Consider the following 20,464-nt stretch of genomic DNA (forward strand, 5'->3'; position numbering starts at 1 on the left):
AATGTACCACCAATTGAAGCATGTCAATCAATTGGAGGAAAAATTGGATTTAAGTTCTATGTATGTAACTGTCCTTAAATATTAGGAGGAAAATTTTTATCACTAATAATGATTATATCTAACTTAAATAAGATTATTTCTAATAAAAAATAGTTGTGGTTTACATAAGAGAAAAGAAGAAGACAGAAATATGAGATTTTACTTAAGGAATCTTAATCAAATTTAATCATATTTATGAAAATTTCATATCTAAAATAAAAAACATTTAAGATTAATAACAATCATAATAATAATAATTCACAAATGGCCTGTGGGAAAGGAAACGAGGCAACAACACAAGTTGTGTGTTTGTTGGCAATAAGATACGAAACAAGAAGGAGAGATAAGGAGAAACTGTAAGGCCTACGGGTCGGTGGCCCCAAACCATCCTCTGCTAAGGGACACAGTAGACTGTGTGCTGTGCAAGAGCTGCATAATATAGGGACATAAATTACCCTCCATCCATCATTTTTGCTACTTCTTCACCACACTTTAAATTATTTTCCCTTCTTACAAAATAATGCACAGTTCACAAGAATATGAGGAAAATGTATTGTTAGAGGGGCAAGGAAACAGACAAAAGAGTGTGTGTGTGTGAGAGAGAGAGAGAGAATTTGAGATAATATGGGTATGCGTATGGGTGGACAAGTATGCTAAGTATTATTTATGTAGAAGACATCAAATGATTGAGGAATAAGGGGAAGAAAAGAAGGTAGCTAGTGAAGCAAAATTTTATGCATAACAAAACAATAGCTAGCTAGAGAGAAGAAAGAAAAAAAAAAAAGATGAGCAGGTATTCAGAGTGATATTGTTTCCTTCCTCTCTTCCTCTCAGAATTGTTGCTGTCTCCTTTTGAAAAAATCCTTCTTGGTGTTTTCTGGGTTCAATCTGAAACCTTTCAAAGAGACAAGATAGCAGTGAAAATCAAACGTATATAGCTTCAGTCAGGTCCTAATTCTTTCTCCCTTTTCTTTCTTTTTATGCCTTTTGTTTCCCTTCTTTAATTTTATACATATGGTTAATTTCCAAGAGAGAAGAATTAGATTTTTTTTTCTTCTTTTTATTTATATAAGAACTTCCAGATTTGCTTTCTCAACTTTGGAAATTACAACATGGCTTCTGCTTCCTCATCCACACCCTTCTTGGGAATCAGACAAGAAAATCAAAGTCACGTTACACAACAGCAACAACACCAATCCTCTACTACTGCTGCTTCCTCTACTACTACTACTAGTGCTACTCCAACCACAGTGCCTCAAAAGAAAAGGAGGAATCAACCCGGAACACCATGCAAGTAGCTCTATTATGCATTCTTCATTAAATTTGATTGCTTTAAAGCATTTGCATGTTCATGGAAAATGCCCCATCTGTAATTTCTTTCTAGATTTTTTCTCTCTCTAGAAACAACATGACAAGAAAACCCTAATTAAATCGTGAATATTACATAGGAATATGAATTTCTTTAACTCAATAGAGGTCAATTAATAATTAGAATGACAAGGCTTCTTAATTTCCTTTATACATTATTCCTTTTATTTAAATTTTTAACTACTTTTTAAAAAAAATCTTAATTTTCACTTTCAGCATCTAATTGAAGTATAGAATTTTCTAATAATTTGTTTTTTGGAATTATTCAAAATAATTTATTTTTTCTTTCTTGGAATGGAAACATGTGTGTATGCAGATCCAGATGCTGAGGTGATAGCACTATCTCCAAAGACTCTAATGGCAACAAACAGGTTTATATGTGAAGTGTGCAATAAAGGGTTCCAAAGAGAGCAAAACCTACAGCTACACAGAAGAGGACACAACTTGCCTTGGAAGCTAAAGCAAAAGACCAACAAAGAGCCAAAGAGAAAGGTTTATCTGTGTCCCGAGCCCACATGTGTTCACCATGACCCTTCAAGGGCTCTTGGAGACCTCACTGGCATTAAGAAACACTACTCTCGCAAACATGGTGAGAAGAAGTGGAAGTGTGAAAAGTGCTCCAAGAAATATGCTGTTCAATCAGATTGGAAGGCACATTCTAAAACCTGTGGCACTAGAGAGTATAGATGTGACTGTGGCACCCTCTTCTCCAGGTATGTAACAACATTAATTTCGCAACTTAATTAATTATATGACAAATTACCTTTGGTAGTTCTTTTATATATATATATATATATATATATATATATATATATATATATATATATATATTGAATGTTTGGTGTAAATGAATTATATTATAAACCAACTTTTCAGCTAAAGGCACTCTATGCGCATTCTGATTGAGCAGGGAATAAAGATACGGGATATTCAAAGATATTACATACACACTTTTCCACCTAACTAGGTTTAAGAAAAGTGAGTTTCTTATGGATACTAAGACTAGTAGATTTGGGTAAGTTTTAAAGTGAAAAGAAAAAAAACAAAAAGAATGTTAGCATGGTAGTTTTTTTTCGTACTCTTTTTCTTATGGATACTAAGACTAGTAGATTTGTGTAAGTTTTAAAGTGAAAAGAAAGAAAACAAAGAATGTTATCATGGTAGTGAGGAAAATATTTTTTTTTCGTACTCTTTTTCTAATATTCCATGAACTTTTTTTTATGTTTTCTTTTAGTTAATTACATGTCTCATTGTGAGCTTTCTAATGTAATTTTCTAAGTAAGTGTAAATAGAATGTAATTCAAAATGAGTATCATAGCTCCATACTCATGTAAAACTATTAAAAAAACACCTTTTTTCATAATAAGAAACAGGGTTATGAAAATAATCCAAATTCAAAGAAAAATTCTCTAACAAGCAAATATCAACAAATTCTGATGTTCTCACGTCCTTTTTTGTACATTTTTTCACTCTTATTATTTTTTTTCATATTTTTTCTATTACATCATCATCATCTTTTGTTTATTTATATATATGCCACATTTTATAATTTTTTCTCTCTTTTTTTTATATCTTTCTCTGTGAGTGTAAAAAAAAGTCTTTTTCCAATGTTAAAATAGAGCAAGACCGTTCTACTTTTTTTCTTGTTAGTTTTATGAGTGGGTGTTAGTGGAAGTGGCAGAAGACTGCTGGCACGTGAGTACAGTGTTATCAAAAGTGTTTAAAAAATTTGAAATGTTATTTGAGAAGGAAAAAAACAAGGCAAAGCTGATCAACTTTGTGTCCTCGGGAACAATGCCTCCCTTATCATTATTCCCCATATTCACGTGTAGCTATAAGCAACAATGTTAAAAGGCGGGCACAGGTTTATAGACACAGTGATACTGGGTTTGTTCTCACATGACTTGGAGTTGCATTGTTTTGTTTCGTGTTGGATACACACACACACACACACACATATATATATATATATATATATATATATATTTCTACGTGTACGTGGTTTCAAATAGGGTAGTACATTAATATTCTTTGCCATGGGGGTACAATACAATGCATGCTAGCTTCTTCATGTGATTTATTATGCAACAAATTGATGAAATTCTCTCTGCAATATTAATGTGTCGCATATGATATCTATAGTTTCATGTTTTTTCTTCTTCTCTCTCACTGAGAATTTTCCGAGAATTTAGCTAACCTTTTTGCTGGTGGTACGATCGTTTTCACAAGAATTTTTCTCAGGGTAGAAAATGGACAACTCATGAGGCAGTTTGCATTTATTGAGGCTGGACCCATGCTTGCCTTATTATTATTATTATTGACTTTAATCAAATGTGTAAATAATATTCTTTCTCCTCAGTGATCAAAGAGAGGACTCAAAGTGGTAGTTCGATAAGGAGTTGTTGGTGTGTATCAGATTTTGGCATAATCCTCTGGGCCAGCCCCTCTCTTCCTGCCATAATTTTTTTAATTAATTTCAAAATAGTAGATCGAATTTCAACAACTATAAAAATATTTTCCAAATTCAATATGCTTAATTTGTTTTTGTTTTTGTTTTTTTTTTGGACCCTATAAATATGCATTTGATCAGCTATATATAATTCTGTGTTAAACTACCTTTTTCTCAAATTCCGGCATCACTGATCATCACCACACAATTAATGATCTCACTTTTTAATTTTATATTTCATTCTTGTTTTGGCTAGTGTGAAATTGTTTGTTAGTGGTTGTGGTTGCATTGTCACTAGCTAGGTTCTTGAGATTGATAACTAACTAGGAAACTTCTTCTAATTGTTTGCTCTTAATTCTTTTTTGTTTTAGAGCCCAATTATGTGAAATGCTCATGCATAGGGGACCACAATACATTTAGTGCAATAAGTCTTGGTAGACAGCGGTTGTATATATTTTTCTTCTCAACCCTTTAAGCAACATACTTGCACGAAGATTTGGTCATGATTCATGAATCATGATACAATTGTATAAATCTAGTTTGGCTTATTTCCCCTGTGCTAATTTGTATTGACTAGAATTCTGGAATCATATATGCATATATCATTTATATTCTTTAGTTCAACAATATCTTAATTTATTGCAGGCGTGACAGTTTCATAACTCATAGGGCATTTTGTGATGCTCTAGCACATGACAGTGCAAGACACCCTTCAAGCCTGAACCCTTTGGGAACTCATCATTTGTATGGCACAAACCACATGAGCCTAGGCCTTAGTGCTCAGCTTCAGAACCACCAAGCAGCTACTAACAGCATATTGAGCCTTGGAAGTGCACCAAAGTTTGAGCACTTAATCTCACCAAATCTGCACCACTCACCATCATCATTTGGAGTGCAATCACCACCACCACCACCCCAGTCATCATCATTCTTCATGACTGATCCAAACCAAGCATTTCAAGACCTCCAATCTCAGAACCAAGGACACTTATTCTCAAACAAGCAACTTCATGGTCTCATGCAACTCCCTGATCTTCAAGGAACCACCAATATCAATTCCACTACTTCTGCTTCATCAGTGTCTGGTTCAGCTAACAACACCAATCTCTTCAACCTAAGCTTCTTCCCTAACACCAACGCCAGTGGAAGCATAATCAATGATCAATTCAGCAACATGACTGGAGTTACTAATAATAACCAAGGAACAGCAACACTCTACAGTACTAATAGCCCTGTGAATAGTAACCAAGTTGGTTTGTCTTCACTCTTTGGAAACTCATCAGTGCAACAAGATAACATGTCCCCTCACATGTCAGCCACTGCATTGCTTCAGAAAGCTGCACAAATGGGTTCAACCACAACCACCAATGAGTTAGGTATGAGATCAAGCATGGAGGATGATGAGCACAGCAACCATCTACGTGGGTTGATGAACTCTTTTGTCAATGGAAACAACCTTGGTCAGTTTCACAACGTGGTGGAGGAGCCTAAGAAGATGCCACAAAACAACAACCTTGGTTTGTGCTTTGGAGGGTCTGATAAGTTGACCTTGGACTTTTTGGGTGTTGGGGGAATGGTGAGGAACATGAACAATGGTGGAGGGTTTTCACAAAGAGAGCAACAACAACAACAACACTCCATGGGAATTACTATGAGCCCCTTGGATCCTAAATTGGAATCAGCGAAAGCAAACCAACACTATGGAACCTCAACACTCTAATAATAAGTTGTTGGATAATAATAAGAGGTAAAAACATACATGATTCATGTCTATGCATGCTTTTGAAAGGGATTAGTTTCTTCTCGTATTAAGAAAAAAGTTGGGTAAATTTATTAGGCAGAAAAAAAATGTTTTTTATTTTATATATTTTCTAGTTCTAAACTTTTCTTTTTCTTTTTTTTTTTCCTTGAAGAAAGTTCGATTGCCACTTGATAAGTTAGGGTTTCATTTCTAAAGTTATGCAATCCATGTATTTTTCTTGAAACATATATATATATATATATCGGTCCCTTTCCCTATCCACTCACTTTAACCACTATGGAAATTCCATTCTCTTTTGACAGTGATAGATATCTAATAAATTTACTGTTGCATTGAATTTTACGACCCTGAGGTAAATTTAAGCTACTAATACTAACAGTAAAATTAGCACGTGGTAAAGACCGGGGCTCTGTACAATACTCACAAAACGAGGAAGCTGGCTCTCACTTTCTGAGAATCTTCACATGTTGGCTATATTCCAAGGGAAGTGACAAAAGGCTATAGCTGATTTCATTTCAGTTTAATTATTATTCTCTCCTTACATGTGATAACTCAAAGGTGTTCAAACTTTAAAATAAATAAGTTATTTTTTGCTTGACTATTATACCTAATATACCGTATATATTTTAAGAATAACTCTATGTATATGATATATATCAATTAAGTTTTATAACTAAGACAACAACTACGTGACATGATTTTCAGATACTTAATTAATTAATTCTATTGACATTCCCTTGATTAACAACGGCTCTAGCATTTTCATATATATAAGCAAATATTCCTCATCAAGTTGACTAACTTTGAAATTGTTAAACTCTCTGTCTCTTTTTCAACTGGTTGAATGATAGCATGCACTGTAGCGTACTTCCTTAGTCGTAAGGGTTAGCTCTCACATAATTTATTCAAGTTCTGAATGATTTTTAGGAAGTTAATGAAGGTGCTGGCTGACCGTACTGTATCCAGCAGAAAAAAGTAGCCTGTAATGTTCGTTAGAGTAATTATAGGTAAACATTATGTGACACTTTTGTCGCATGTGTGATGCCATCTGATTCCACATATGGGAATCATTTAGTCCGTGACCTAGAAAAGCGAGTTATGTTACATCGCCTTTGACAATGTTGTTAAAGAAAAGGGTGCGACCATTCGAGGACATTAATTCATCAACATATTCACAAATTAATAAGTTCTTAGTTAACTTAAGGTGAAACTCTTTAGATTAAATCAATTTAAAATTCCTGAATTATTTAAATATTTTTAAATAGATTCTTCTAATTTTTTTTAAAAAAGTATAATCGGTTAAAATTCATTAAGTATATATAGGAATTTAATTGAAAATTAAGAACTAAATCGATAGTTGAATTATTCGATTTCAATAGCTCTTCTACCTTATATATTTAATAAATTTCAATTAATTAAGTTCTTATATATATATATATATATATATATTGTCTTTCTTACTTTTTGTTTCTTTTTCTTTTATACTATTGTGTCTCTCCTTTGTATCATTTTAATATACTTAAACAAAAAGTGAGAGGGAAATTAGAGGGGATTGGCAAAACCTAACTAGAATTAAAGCTCTTAATAATACCAAATGATAGGAATCCTGCTAAGGAATTAGCATGATTGTAATTAAATTGATGTTGCTTGGACAATTATCAAATAAAATGAGTGAAAACCTTCATCCCAAGTGTTAATATTGTCCATGGCCTCATCAAATTTTATATATTTTAAGATATTATTTAGTTATAACTTACTAATGCACTAATAACATATGGGAATGTGGGGGAATGTAGAATTAGAGCGGAGAGTACGGTGAAACAAGACAGGCGAGAAGTGGTGTTTGGAAAAGAGAGAAAAAAGAAGGTTAATTAAATAATTTTTTATTTTAAAAAAAGTAGTGTAATTATGAAATGGGGAGGTTGTAAATAACAAAAGACTTACATCTTTGTCATAAAATCCAAGGTAGCTGTCTATATAAAATGGGCCAGGAAGCTCTACGGCCCAGATGACTATTAGCATACCCAATACTCTTTTGCTACATTCACTCGGTTGTTTATCTGTATTCTTTTCCAAACACACGTATCTGGACATGCACCTGCTCCATGTAATGCGGCTACAGTTCCAAAAGTTCCTCCTTTTCATTGTTGCATTTCCCAAACCTTTCCTCTCAAGCATGTTGCAAAATGGACTATCAATCAATAATATCAATGTTTGCACAACCTTTAGTTAACGGTGAAATATTTATATAAATTGGATTGAGGTATGTTAAAGTTGACATTACTTTTCTTACATGTAATTTTTAAAAGTCGTATTATTTTAGTGAATAAATGTGGTAGAACATGAAAGCATCTTCTAATAAATGGAATGTTTGGACTGTCATTAGAGCCTCACCAAGAAAATTACTGTACTGGTTTGTGTAAGGAAATCTCTTTGAGAAAAGTTTTCTATCGTGTTGCATTGCAACTTTGGTTTTTTCTTTACATCTTCGCCTACCATATCTATACACACACACGAGTTTATACGTTCCAATTAACCAATGCATATTTGATTCAAACTCTCTTCTATCACATTCCCCTTCCTCTTAAACACCTGTCACAATTCTTGTCTAAACTGACCCTGGAAGTTTGTAAAATACAAAGAGCTAAGAAACTGTTCCAATTGAGACTTAATTATTTTATGACTTTGATCAGTATTTTCTTCCTTCTTCGATGGCCTTAATTATATTTGCATTGTCCACTAGCTAGTTCTCTATATATCCTCACTCAACCCATCATTTGCTCTCTCCATCTTCTTGGTCTCACCACAGTCCATACATGCTCTCTCTATCTCTCCTCTTTAATTATCTCTTTCTGAGTGTAATTGGGTTTTTAGTGTCCATGCATGAATCATTTTTAAATCTGTAAATATATAGAAATGGTTTGTGATATATAACCTAAAATCATTCATATATATATATATTCCCTAGTAGCTTATAAATTTCTAGAATTGTTGGCTATTGGAGCTCCATTCTTACTGTCCCTATTTTTCCAATAAAAAGCTAAATCTCAGCATATATAAGTCGAGAAGCAATCTAAATTTGATAAAAGGAATTGAACCTTTGCATAAGAAGTGCAAAACGCCAGCACAGAAAGTTAGATCCATAACCTCCAATACCGCAAATAAAAAGTCCTCTCCAAACCTCGCGAAATGCTTATTTGAAAAGTACGTAGCATCAAATAGCAGTGATCATAAACCAACGTTACACAAGACAAAAGAAAGAATAGGACTCAAGTATAAAATTTAAATGAATATATAAGATTGACTTAGTGATTTAGGAAGAGTGAAGGAAAAAAAGAAAAATCATAAATTTAAATCCTTTGAGCTGACATTTATAAAAAAGTTTACGTATGCATGTTACTCGATCAACAACTAAATTAGAATCCCTTGTTTCATAAGTTAGATAAGTATATGTATTATTCGGGGTTTTTAATACAAAATAACTCTTTTATTAGAGATATATTATTTATAAAATATTATATATATATATATATATATATATATATATATATATATATATATATATATATATATACCTATTATTAATTTTTATATTGTACTTTTTATTTAAATAGGATTATATAACTTTTAAATTTTATATTTTTCTTATTATTTATTTGACATGTTTGAATTTTCATATATATATATATATATATATATATGAAAAAGATTTATTTAATCCAAGAATAAATATTTAAGTTTACTCTCAATCCTCATTCTTGATTACTATAAAATAAAAGAGGATTTTTTCTTCTCCTTTCCCTCCTCTGTTGTTTCATTTTCCTCGCCAATGTTGTATATGTGCCTTTTACAATTTTGAATTCCAATTTTTTAAGCTACTACGTTCCTAGATAAAATTCTCAAAACACAAATATGAGGTTTTCAAAATAAGAAGCCGACCAATGACCATTAAGCAATGTTGAATGCCAATTTTCTTTTTCATTGGAATAGAAATTTCTTTGTCCCATTATTCCATAAATATGCTCGACACAAATATGCTTCATACCTCTTTACTAATGATTTCCTAAGGTTCCTATTTGGATTGGTAATGGTACGGCTAGGAATGGTTCCTTTCTAAGTGAAACGAAGTTGCGGTTTATGAATAAAGAAGACGTTATTTATTAACTATAAATTATAAAAAAAATTAATAGATAAAAAAAATATGAGATTGTTTTTATAATCGGTTATCTATTGAAGTTATGTGTCCTCTCAAAAAAAAAAATAGTGAAGTTGTGCCAAAAGACTGTTTTATCTTTTTTTTTGTTTGTCTAACTAAAAGAGTGGATGATGCTAATTAATATTTATATATATGGCGCTACGAAGCGTTATGGCTGGTATTCCTGACCATTTACATATCAAATTAAAGCATTGTCTAGTAACAAAATCTACTAAGTAAAACATGAAAAATATGAAACAAGTCTTGTTTGAAATCCTAACACCAATTGCTTACGGTTCAACAGTATGATCATCAAAGGAAGTCAATTTTCATTTTGTTTGAAAATGTTGAGACTAGCTAGGTCTATACAGAAACTCCAATATGCTTCCATGTTGCTCCCGAAAACCGAAATAGATGATCTAATTAGTCAATGGAACAAGTTGATACCCCTGCAAAAATTAAACCAAAGTCGAATATTGTAATTGTTATAGCATATAATAGGCTACGTACTGTCTGATAACAACACACTAAGTTTCAAAAAAGTAAAACTATGCAGATGATGATGAATAGATATTGTTGGCATTACATAACCTAATTTTTAGTCTCCTTGGCTTCAGAAAAGAAAGAAAGAAAACAAAGAAAGCTTCTTAAAGCTTTGTTTCTTACCCAAGTCATCCCCACTCTTAAAAACAGTACATTGAAGCAAACTGTTTACAGTGCATTCAACTTGTAATATTAAGATGAAGTTTTTTTTAGGGGAGTATTAAGATAAAGTTTAAAAACATAGAAATTACTATTACTAGGTCGAGGCTATTTTTTTTAACACAAGGGTGTAAAAGAGTGGAAGTAAGAGAAAGAAAAAAAATGTGATAATTAAAAGAGAGAGAAAAAAAAGAGCTGAGAGATACAAATGGAGTTTAAAAGAAACTATGGTGTGCGAAAGAAAAAAAGTAAAATATTTAATACAAATAGTGAACAACTTAAAAATAAAATAGACTATTAAGATAATTTAGTCAATAAATCTTAAAGACCTGTAGAGATCTATCTAAGATATCCAAATATGGAATCATATAAAAAAAAAGACATGAGATACAATCAAAATATATTGACTGACACTAAAGGTCTCTGTCCAATTCCATCTCTTAGAGGGAGGGAGGGTACGATTGTTTTTTTCTTTCAAAGAGTTAAATAATGAAAATAAATAACTGGGTGTCTGCATGGTCAAATTTGATCGGACCATGTGATAACAAGTAATACAAATTCTTACGATACTCATTCTACTCCATCGTCACTTTCTTTGTCCTCCCATGGGACCCCATTATATTCTATATATACAAAAATAATAATAAAACATAATAAACTTATCATCACTACGCTTCAAATTATACTATATATAATTTTAATTCAAAACTACTATTTATGGTAAAACTATGGATGCAATAAATTATTTACGCACAAATCTTTTGTTAAGGTCGTTGATACATTCATGACTCCTCTGGTTAAATTATTCTTATACTGTAAAAAAGACTGATTGGACAAATCTTATGGATAGAATAAAATTGTAGTTCACTTTTATATATATATATATATATATATATATATATATATATTGATAAAAATACATTTAACCCCTTAAATTATGTAAACAAGAATTGCTTTATAACTCTGAAACTTCAAATATTCACAAGTTGTTAAGGTATTTTTTTACCTAGAATTTTATAAAATTTAATGAGTAAGACAAAAATTAACACTATCTTTCAAGTTTTAGAAAATTAATAATTATATTTCAGTTCTAAATATTATTGTAGTTTATATACAATATTCACTACTTGATAGTATTTATTTATATAATGAAAAGTAATGTATCATTTTAAACAACAAAAATTTATATAAAATGAACTAAATAAAATAACACGTGGAATTTAATAAATAATATTTTATAAAAAAAATAAAAGTTTTCAAAATATTTTAATATATTAATTGTTATATTTTGTTTTTTCTTTATTTGTGGCGTTGTTGTTAAGCTAACTGTGACTTAAAAGAGAGAAAATGACACATAAGAAAGAGACCGAATAATAATAGCATCAAAGTTGATATGTTTGGCCATGCCCCTCCAATTAGGTTGAAGGACACTCGTGACTCTGCCAACCCATATACTAAAATATCCAAAAATTAATGAAACCAAATGAAAAGGAGAAGACACTAGAAGAAACAAAGTTCTGCACCACATCGTTGTCCACTCCACTCCATGCAAGACTGTCAGGATCAGAACACACAACACCCCTTTCATTCAAGAAAAAAATTGAAAAGCTGAACAAGGATCATTATGTCTTTTGAAACAAAATAATAATAATCTTTCACAGTTTCACGATAGAGTGTTGTTTATCACTCCGAGAGAGAAGAAAAACTATATATATATATATATATGTGTGTGTGTGTGTGTAAAGTAAAGATTTAAATCCTCTCTGGCCAACTTAACCATATACGTATTGGAATGAAAAGAAGATAGAGAGAGGGATAAAAGAAGAGTAGAGTGATAAAAATGTAATGAAGAATAAATAAAAAATAAGACAGAAGAAAAAATGAAAATATGTTGAATATTTTCCAAAAAAACAAAACACTTATGAAAAGGAATCTACTTATTTCATGTATTTTTCACGTGTTAAATATATACCTTAACTGCAGTAAAAATCTTGTGTAATTCTAAAGTCGGCAGATGTAAAAAATAAAAAATGTTTTGTAAATTATAACTACCAAATTAGAATAATAGAACCATTTTTTATTTTTAATAATTTGAAGTTATATTTTTAATATATGCATATTTAAAAGAAAGATAGAAAATAATAATTATGTACAACATTTCATGCATAATCATGATTTAATAATGTAGACAACAATAATAATGTTTTGACGTACCTTTTTGTACTTCACTGAAAGTTCCCACCACTTCCAAAAGATTGACCTGACGGCGCAGCGTTATTGTTTGTCTCTGCTTCCAAAGAACTCATCAAGTTAAACCCTTCTCGCTGTTGTTGTTGTGCAACTCCTAGAAAGTCCCTTGTGAGCCTATCAGAGCCTCCAACACCACCGAGTTTTTGTTCTTTGTTCATGCCACCATGATGATCATATGCTTCAAACCCTGAAATGTTCATCATTTCCTGAACACTGTTGTTGAAGATGGTTGCATAGTTTGCAGCAGCACCACCACCACCGAGTTGCCTCTGATGATCAGATTTTGATGCTAAGCTTCTAAGAAGAGAGGAGGCACTAGTGTTGTTGTTGGTGGTGGTGGTGTTGTTGATGTTGATGCTGTTGCTTGAACTTGCAGAGCCAATTTGAGAAGCTTTTTGAAGCAGTGCAGTTGCGGACATGTGAGAAAGGTGGTTGTTTTGAAGGGAATTGGTGCTGAAGAGAGAAGGGACAGTGGTGGAGCTAGTTTGGTGATCAGTACTGCCAATATTCATGGTGCCTTCTGAGAAGAAATTGGACCCTTCAGCAGTGTTGAATTGTTGTTCCTCAGAATAGTTGTTGCTGTTGATGGCACGGTTGGAAAGAAAAGGAAGGTTGAAGAGGTTGGAGGCAGAAGGGTTATTGTTGTTTAGGTCAGATAATTGTATCAGTCCTTGGAATGGCTTGTTTGAGTCATGGTAGGTTTGGTTTGATTCTTGCAAGAAGAATGGAGGGGTTTGCATGGAATGTCTAAAGGGTGATGATGAGGCAATGTTGGGTGGGAGAATGTGGTCAAATTGACCAGCCCTTGGCGCACCACTAAAACGCATTAGTTCACTAGGTTGAGGGTTTTGGTCATGGATGGAAGGGATTTGAGATAAGCCTAAGGACATGTTGTTGCTGTTTCCATACAGTTGGTTGCCAATGGCACTGCTCAGGTTTGGTGCCTCTCTTGCACTTTCTTGTGCCAAAGCATCACAGAAGGCTCTGTGTGTGATGAAACTGTCTCTTCTGCATTATCAAAAGAAAATAAATTATGATATATATATATATATATATATAACATGATTTTAAGGTAATAAAAAATAGAGATCAAATCGTAAAAAAAAAAGAGTTGCTATGATATTCAACTAATCTATAACTTTTGGTACTATTATTTTTTGAGCTAATAGTTAAATGAGTTTAGGCACAATGAAACTCCTAAATTTCCAAGGTACTATAATTTTTTTTCTAAAAATATAATAGAATAGAATGTTCTGAAAGTAAAAATGGTGTGGGTGAAAGAAGGGTTTGGTTGAGCAGCTTACGTATACTGTAATTTGTAACTTACCAGATTCTTTTAAGATAGTAAAATAAACTTTAATTTATGTTTATAGTGTAAATTATTTTCACATAAATACTTAATATGAATTCACTATATTGACATACCATAGTAATTGAGCCTAAAACCATTTTTTTTCTTTTACCAACTTATAAATATTACAATTTACAAATAAAGGGTTGCTAGTAACTGAAAAAGGTTTAATTAACTTATTATCTGTGGTTTCCCGACGTAGTTCATATATAGAAAACATCGTAAATTACATTGAAAAAATTACATATTTATTTAATAAAACATTTAAAAAATGAATAATCCTGCCACAATGCATAAACATTTAAAAAACATACATATTTATTGAATAAAAAATTTAAAAACATATTTATTTAATAAAGCATTTAATTGACCAAAGAAACGCAGAAACTGACGACGTTATGTATTCAAAAATATTATTTAATTCATTGTCGGTGTATTCAGACAAGTTCTTATAGTTGAGTTTGAATAACGTTTGAATGGCACTCATTTTTTTTTTTGTACTTATCTCTACTATCTCATTTATGGTAAAATAGAGAGAAAAGAGGGAAATTTAGTTAAATGTGAGTTTATATCCGATCCCTTTCCCTTTTATTGGTATAAAAAATTAAAGTATAAAATATCATATAGGTGTAACAGTTTTGTTCAAATGCTATGAATTAGTTGAACTCTAGGCAATTTTCAGAAGGTTTGGACTATATTTAGTCTTAAGAAATAAATTAATAAGTCACATGAAATCAAATTAACCGCTCACAAATCACTCCAACATAAAAAAAATGGCTATCAAAACAGTTACTGCTATCAAAGATCCCTGAAATTTATAGGAGGACTTTGGCATTCCCTACTCCCTAGTAAAAGACAACAAAATCACTTAAAAAGGAAAATCTTAACACAAAGGACAATAATAATCCATAATGAGCCCAAGGACAAATATTTGCGTGTACTTATGAAACGAGTAGCTAATTAAAGAAAAGAACAATGTGAACGATACTTCAAGTGATTAAGAAAATGTGTAAAGATTACGAAAAAGACAACTTAGATATAAACGATGTAGGTGAAATAACTTAACCAAAACTTGACTAAAACATTTCAAAATTAACTAAATGCCCCATTTCAAGAAATTGATATTCAATAAATGAAACTGGAGAATGTGTATAAAGTTTGTCAAAGTTAAGTTATCAATATTCAATCAAGATCCCAATTGAAGGCTTTTGTTCAAACGGATTCAATTTTTTCTTTATGTGTCATGGAATATATATATATATATAATTTCTTTCGGTTCATTTTGTTTAGTTTGTATAAATCCAAATCTACCAAAACTGTGAAATATCTGTTTTGTACTCATTTTGACTGCAGTTCTGAACCAAGCATGACCACTAGCTCCACCAAGTTTAACATCAAATAATGTCAAAGAGAAGAGAAAGAGAAAATTAAAATAGTGCAAGCATGAAATGAGGGAGGTTGTTAGGGCCTGACGTTATCGTGAAAAGGAGCACCTGCGAGAGAACACAACACTGAACACATCTAGCCAATTCACAAGAGAACAATCCTCCCCCCCTAACAATAACCAAACTGCACTAGGGCCCCTTTCTTTCGATCTACTCAGCAAAACAGCACGTGAATAGGAAAATTAAAGGAAAACATTTCCTATCCCCACACTCATTCATGCATGTATGTAAGTAAAGAGAGAGAATATATTTTCCTAAACACAAATAGATATGTGTAAGAATAAAATTTGAAGGTTTCAATCAAAAACTCCCTAAATATGCCAAAAACAGCTGTAATTTTTAGATAAAATGAGAACTTTGGAGTTTTTTAATTTCAATTTTTTCTCTCTTTTTGGTTGTTAGAGAGAGAGAGAGGATGTGCCCTAAGAGAAATTATTATATATAATTTTTATGTGGCATATAAATAATTCTTTTTTTTATAAATTAATGATATGTTATGTGGAAATTGATCCAACCACATAATAATTTATTGTGCCGTAAACTGTTCTTCCTTGTGCTTTTTTCTGATTCTCAGAGATTATTCACGTGGGGGGATGTTTCCTTTCACTTCACCTGGCCACCATGCCAAATATATATACGAGAAAGATGACAAAGGAAACCATGCGAGAGAGGGAAAGAGAGGACAGAATCTGAATCAATTGGAAGGAAGCCAAACTCAATAGAAAAAGAAAGCATCAAAGCCATTTCCTCACTATAGTCACTTGAAGAATCTAATAATACTAAGCCTTAACCCCAGACCAAAAACAAACCTAAATCAAACCAAACTCTAGTACTTCTTCCTTCCAATGTGATCATGACACCAATTCTCTGTTACATGATAGCAACTAGAATTGCATCATTAAAAATAATGCTATAAGTAAAAAAATATCTTGTTTTTTTATGTCAATTGTCATATAATTAAGTTGTAAAATTAATGTTGTTACATACCTGGAGAAGAGGGTGCCACAGTCACATCTATACTCTCTGCCACAGGTTTTGGAGTGTGCCTTCCAATCTGATTGAACAGCATATTTCTTGGAGCACTTGTCACACTTCCACTTCTTCTCACCATGTTTGCGAGAGTAGTGTTTCTTAATGCCAGTGAGGTCTCCAAGAGCCCTTGAAGGGTCATGGTGAACACATGTGGGCTCGGGACACAGATAAACCTTTCTCTTTGGCTCTTTGTTGGTCTTTTGCTTTAGCTTCCAAGGCAAGTTGTGTCCTCTTCTGTGTAGCTGTAGGTTTTGCTCTCTTTGGAACCCTTTATTGCACACTTCACATATAAACCTGTTTGTTGCCATTAGAGTCTTGGGAGATAGTGCTATCACCTCAGCATCTGGATCTGCATACACACATGTTTCCATTCCAAGCAAGAGAAAAAATAATTATTTAAAATAATGCCAAACAACAAATTATTAGAAAATTCACATGATTAAACAAATTATTAAAGAAAGCAATTAATTTTTTTGAAAGCTTGAAGACAAAGCCAAAGGTTTCCAAGACATACCCTTTTAATTAATTTCTATGTTCCATTTCACATTTATGTTTCAAAGTCAGGATTAGGAATTAGGGTTCCCCCACCCCAGATAGGGAATTACATCATTGGAAAAAAATTATAAGAATAATGGGTGGCCGAATAAAATGTTTGTAGACATGAAACCAAAAAAAGAGAGAAAATCAATTCATTTAATTGATGAGAAATGAATCAAAGATTAGAATTTTTTCTACAAAAAGTTTAAGATACTTGCATGGTGTTCCTGGTTGGTTTCTTCTTTTCTTCTGGGGTGGTGGTGCAGCTGGAGTGGTTGATGATGATGGTGTTGAGGAATGCTGCTGCTTCATCTGATTCTGATCCTCTTCTCTGATTGCAAAGAGCGATGCTGCAGAAAAAGGTGCTGCCATATCTTATAAAAAAAAACCTCTATGTATAATTAACCTTCTTCTCAAAGTGTTTCTTTTCCTTCTTGTATTTGAAACCTTACACCTAAATCAGAATTCTGAAAAACCCACGTGCAGTTTGAGTCCTTCTCAATTCTTATCCCCAATCTCAAAACTCAAAGGCAAGGGAATTTGGATTCTCTTGAACCTAACAGAGAAGTAGAGAAGAGAAACTAATAAAGGGAAATTTTTTTCTTGAAAATTTTTTTGAAGCAGAGAAGAGAGATATAGGAGATGAAGAGAGAGGAAGAAAAAAGGAAAATTAAATCAACCCCCATCATGGCCACTTGATATGAATTTTTCTCCCAAGTTGTCTTTGTTTTAAATGAGAAATTTCGAGGTAGAGGTTTTGTGAGTATCTTCCACTGATTTGGTGTCATGCAGATACACCAACACATATGCACACACAATTTTACTGAATTGTTTCTTTTTCTTTTCTTCAAACTTTTTTCCAGATTTTGCTCAATGCTTTTTCAGCAATAAATGAAAATTTACAATATATTGAAAATTGATGTATGTGAGAGAGAGAGAGGCCTACGGCACTGTGGACCCAATCCTTAGTCACATAACGACATGAGATGTGTGTAAGCAGCATGAAATGAAACAGCTATACCTCTCTCTCTCTCTCTTTCTCTTTCTTGTTTCGCATATTCTGACTCACTCTCAGACAAACTTTCACTAATCACTCAGCCCCACTATGGACCCTACGAAAATTCATAAGCAAAAACAAATAAAAAGGTGATGAACTGAAACCGCGTGTGTGTATACACAAAGATTGATCCATAAAACCGTATGTGCAAAACACAAGTTACCATGTTGGATTTATGGATAAAAAAAAGTTTAATTTCTTCAAAGTAAACTTTAAATTTGAATTTTATAAATAAAAATAAGTATTAAGAGGACTATATCTTTATTAATTAATGAATTCATCTACATCAACTCAGAATAATTGAAGTTCAATATGTACCTTTCCAATACAGAAAAGTCTCTGACAATGATAATAATAGAAATTAAATATATAAGTATTCTTACTATTTATAAGTCATTTTGTACTCTCACTAACTTAAATTAAGTCAAATCAATTTATTTAAGGAGATAAAACTCTCCTCACACCTATATTTTTATATACAATGCACCTAAACAGTGTCTCCAGTAAAGTTCTAACTTTATTTAAAAGAGATACTATTTAAAATATGTTTGTGTACGCGTTATATTCAATTGATATACGTTTCAAAGCACCGCTTCGTGAGAAGTAATAATTTCTAACTTACTTTAACGTCCGTTTGAGAGGCCCAAAATAAAAATCAAATGTAGTATCACTTTTTATATAAATGACACAAGTTAATAAATATGACCTAAAATTATTTAGTAGGTTTCTCTACTATTTAAGAATTTTCAAATAAATTCATAAATTATTTTTTAATTGGATCCTTAAACTAAAAGGATAAATACATGTGGTTAATTTTTTGAAGGCTTGAAATTGTTAGAAAATGATAATTTATGTTTTAAAATTTTAAAAGCTTAATAAAAAAAATTATATAACTAATAACCCGATTTAAAAAATATTTTGGAAACATGTTTAAAAATTCTCAATTAGTTCGAGAGCCTTCTTAGTAATTTAACATAAAAAGAGCGTTGATAAAAACAATACAATAATTTAACTAAAAATAAAAACAAAGAGAAATACAATTTAATAAATAAGATGTTGAAGTCTTGAAGAGGAGTTTTTAATTTTTATATTATTATGTACATAAATAATTGCTTTTATGGAAGTGCAAAGCACCTGAGGATCGATTGGGGAAGGGACTGAACAAAACTGTTGTCTGAAATTCAGCAGAGGCAGAGTGTACTGTGGCATTACCGTTTAGGGACATTGAACATGGAAAGGGCAAAAAAGCTTTCTGAACCTACCTTTACTGTGTTTAGATGCCTTGGGCTGCATGCAATGATGCAATGCAATGGCTGGCTGCTACTTCCCCAAAGTCACATCAAGGAGGGACATGGAATAATATTAGAAATTACCTGATATTTTTACAACATTATATATATATATATATATATATATATATATATATATATATATATATATATATATATATATATATATACATATATTTCAATTTCAATTTTATCGTAGTACCTGTTATATTTGTTATTATTTTTCTTTTTTACTTCAATTATATCAAAGATGTAAAAGTACAAGAAACTTTCATCCTATTGATTATTTTTCACAATAAAACCAACCCAACCACGTACTAGTAATGCAATTATTATTAATTTGAAAAGTGCTAATTAGCAGCACACTTGTCTTAATATATATTCTTTCTTATTGAGAAGAATTTATTTAAAACTATAAATTATGAGTACATTTGATTAAATAAAGAGTGGAACTCCCATGATTTTATGTTTTTTTAATAAATTTTAACTAATAAAAAAATTGTGTTAGATAAGGCGTTACGATATTTCTCTTATTAATATTTTAGAAAGGTAATTTGAACATTTAGGAAAACAAATTATTAAACTGGTCCTTAATATATTGAAGTATGATTATATTAAAGTTTTATAATTAAACTAATTCTTTAAAAATAGAAATAAATATTTAATTTACTTTTTATATATCATCACTTTTGCATGTAATGAAAATGTATGTAAAAAAACTTACACTGTATTTTAACGGTCTAAGTCGAATTTCTTGTCATTTTTATATGATGATTACATTAAGAGTTACACCAACAATAATTTTTTTTATTGATTAGTAAATATTTTTCACATTTAAACTCTTTTATCTTTATATGAATAGTTTAATTTCTATCCATTAATTTTAGTATGCATTTTCCATCAACAACAAAAGATAATCATTATAAAAGTTAATAAATTTTATATAAGTTGATATTAAATTATAATATGCTACTTATTCTTATATAAA

The 20,464-nt window shown here is 31.3% G+C and overlaps 2 protein-coding genes across 4 annotated transcripts; one reads left to right on the top strand and one right to left on the bottom strand.

The window, feature by feature from the left end:
- Positions 1–389: 389 nt before the first annotated feature.
- On the top strand, positions 390–5,860 carry LOC102663407 (protein indeterminate-domain 5, chloroplastic). Of its 2 annotated transcripts, none has more exons than XM_006605389.4 (4): positions 390–987; positions 1,113–1,329; positions 1,724–2,120; positions 4,502–5,860. In XM_006605389.4, the coding sequence occupies exons 2-4, from the start codon at positions 1,152–1,154 to the stop codon at positions 5,574–5,576; spliced, it is 1,650 nt and encodes a 549-aa protein (XP_006605452.1). In that variant the 5' UTR covers positions 390–987; positions 1,113–1,151; the 3' UTR covers positions 5,577–5,860. The 2 variants fall into 2 exon arrangements, with proteins under 2 accessions (XP_006605452.1, XP_006605451.1); XM_006605388.4 differs by having other exon boundaries at positions 1,122–1,329.
- A 4,082-nt stretch (positions 5,861–9,942) lies between these two features.
- Positions 9,943–18,015, bottom strand: LOC100818072 (protein indeterminate-domain 5, chloroplastic). Of its 2 annotated transcripts, none has more exons than XM_041013103.1 (4): positions 17,349–18,015; positions 16,549–16,942; positions 12,730–13,773; positions 9,943–10,262 (listed from the first exon to the last, which is right to left on the bottom strand). In XM_041013103.1, the coding sequence occupies exons 1-3, from the start codon at positions 17,500–17,502 to the stop codon at positions 12,741–12,743; spliced, it is 1,581 nt and encodes a 526-aa protein (XP_040869037.1). In that variant the 5' UTR covers positions 17,503–18,015; the 3' UTR covers positions 9,943–10,262; positions 12,730–12,740. The 2 variants fall into 2 exon arrangements, with proteins under 2 accessions (XP_040869037.1, XP_040869038.1); XM_041013104.1 differs by lacking the exon at positions 9,943–10,262 and adding an exon at positions 11,878–12,069 and having other exon boundaries at positions 17,349–18,014.
- Between the last annotated feature and the right edge of the window lie 2,449 nt (positions 18,016–20,464).

Source organism: Glycine max, chromosome 20 (assembly GCF_000004515.6).
Source record: "Glycine max cultivar Williams 82 chromosome 20, Glycine_max_v4.0, whole genome shotgun sequence".
Lineage (NCBI taxonomy): Eukaryota > Viridiplantae > Streptophyta > Magnoliopsida > Fabales > Fabaceae > Glycine > Glycine max.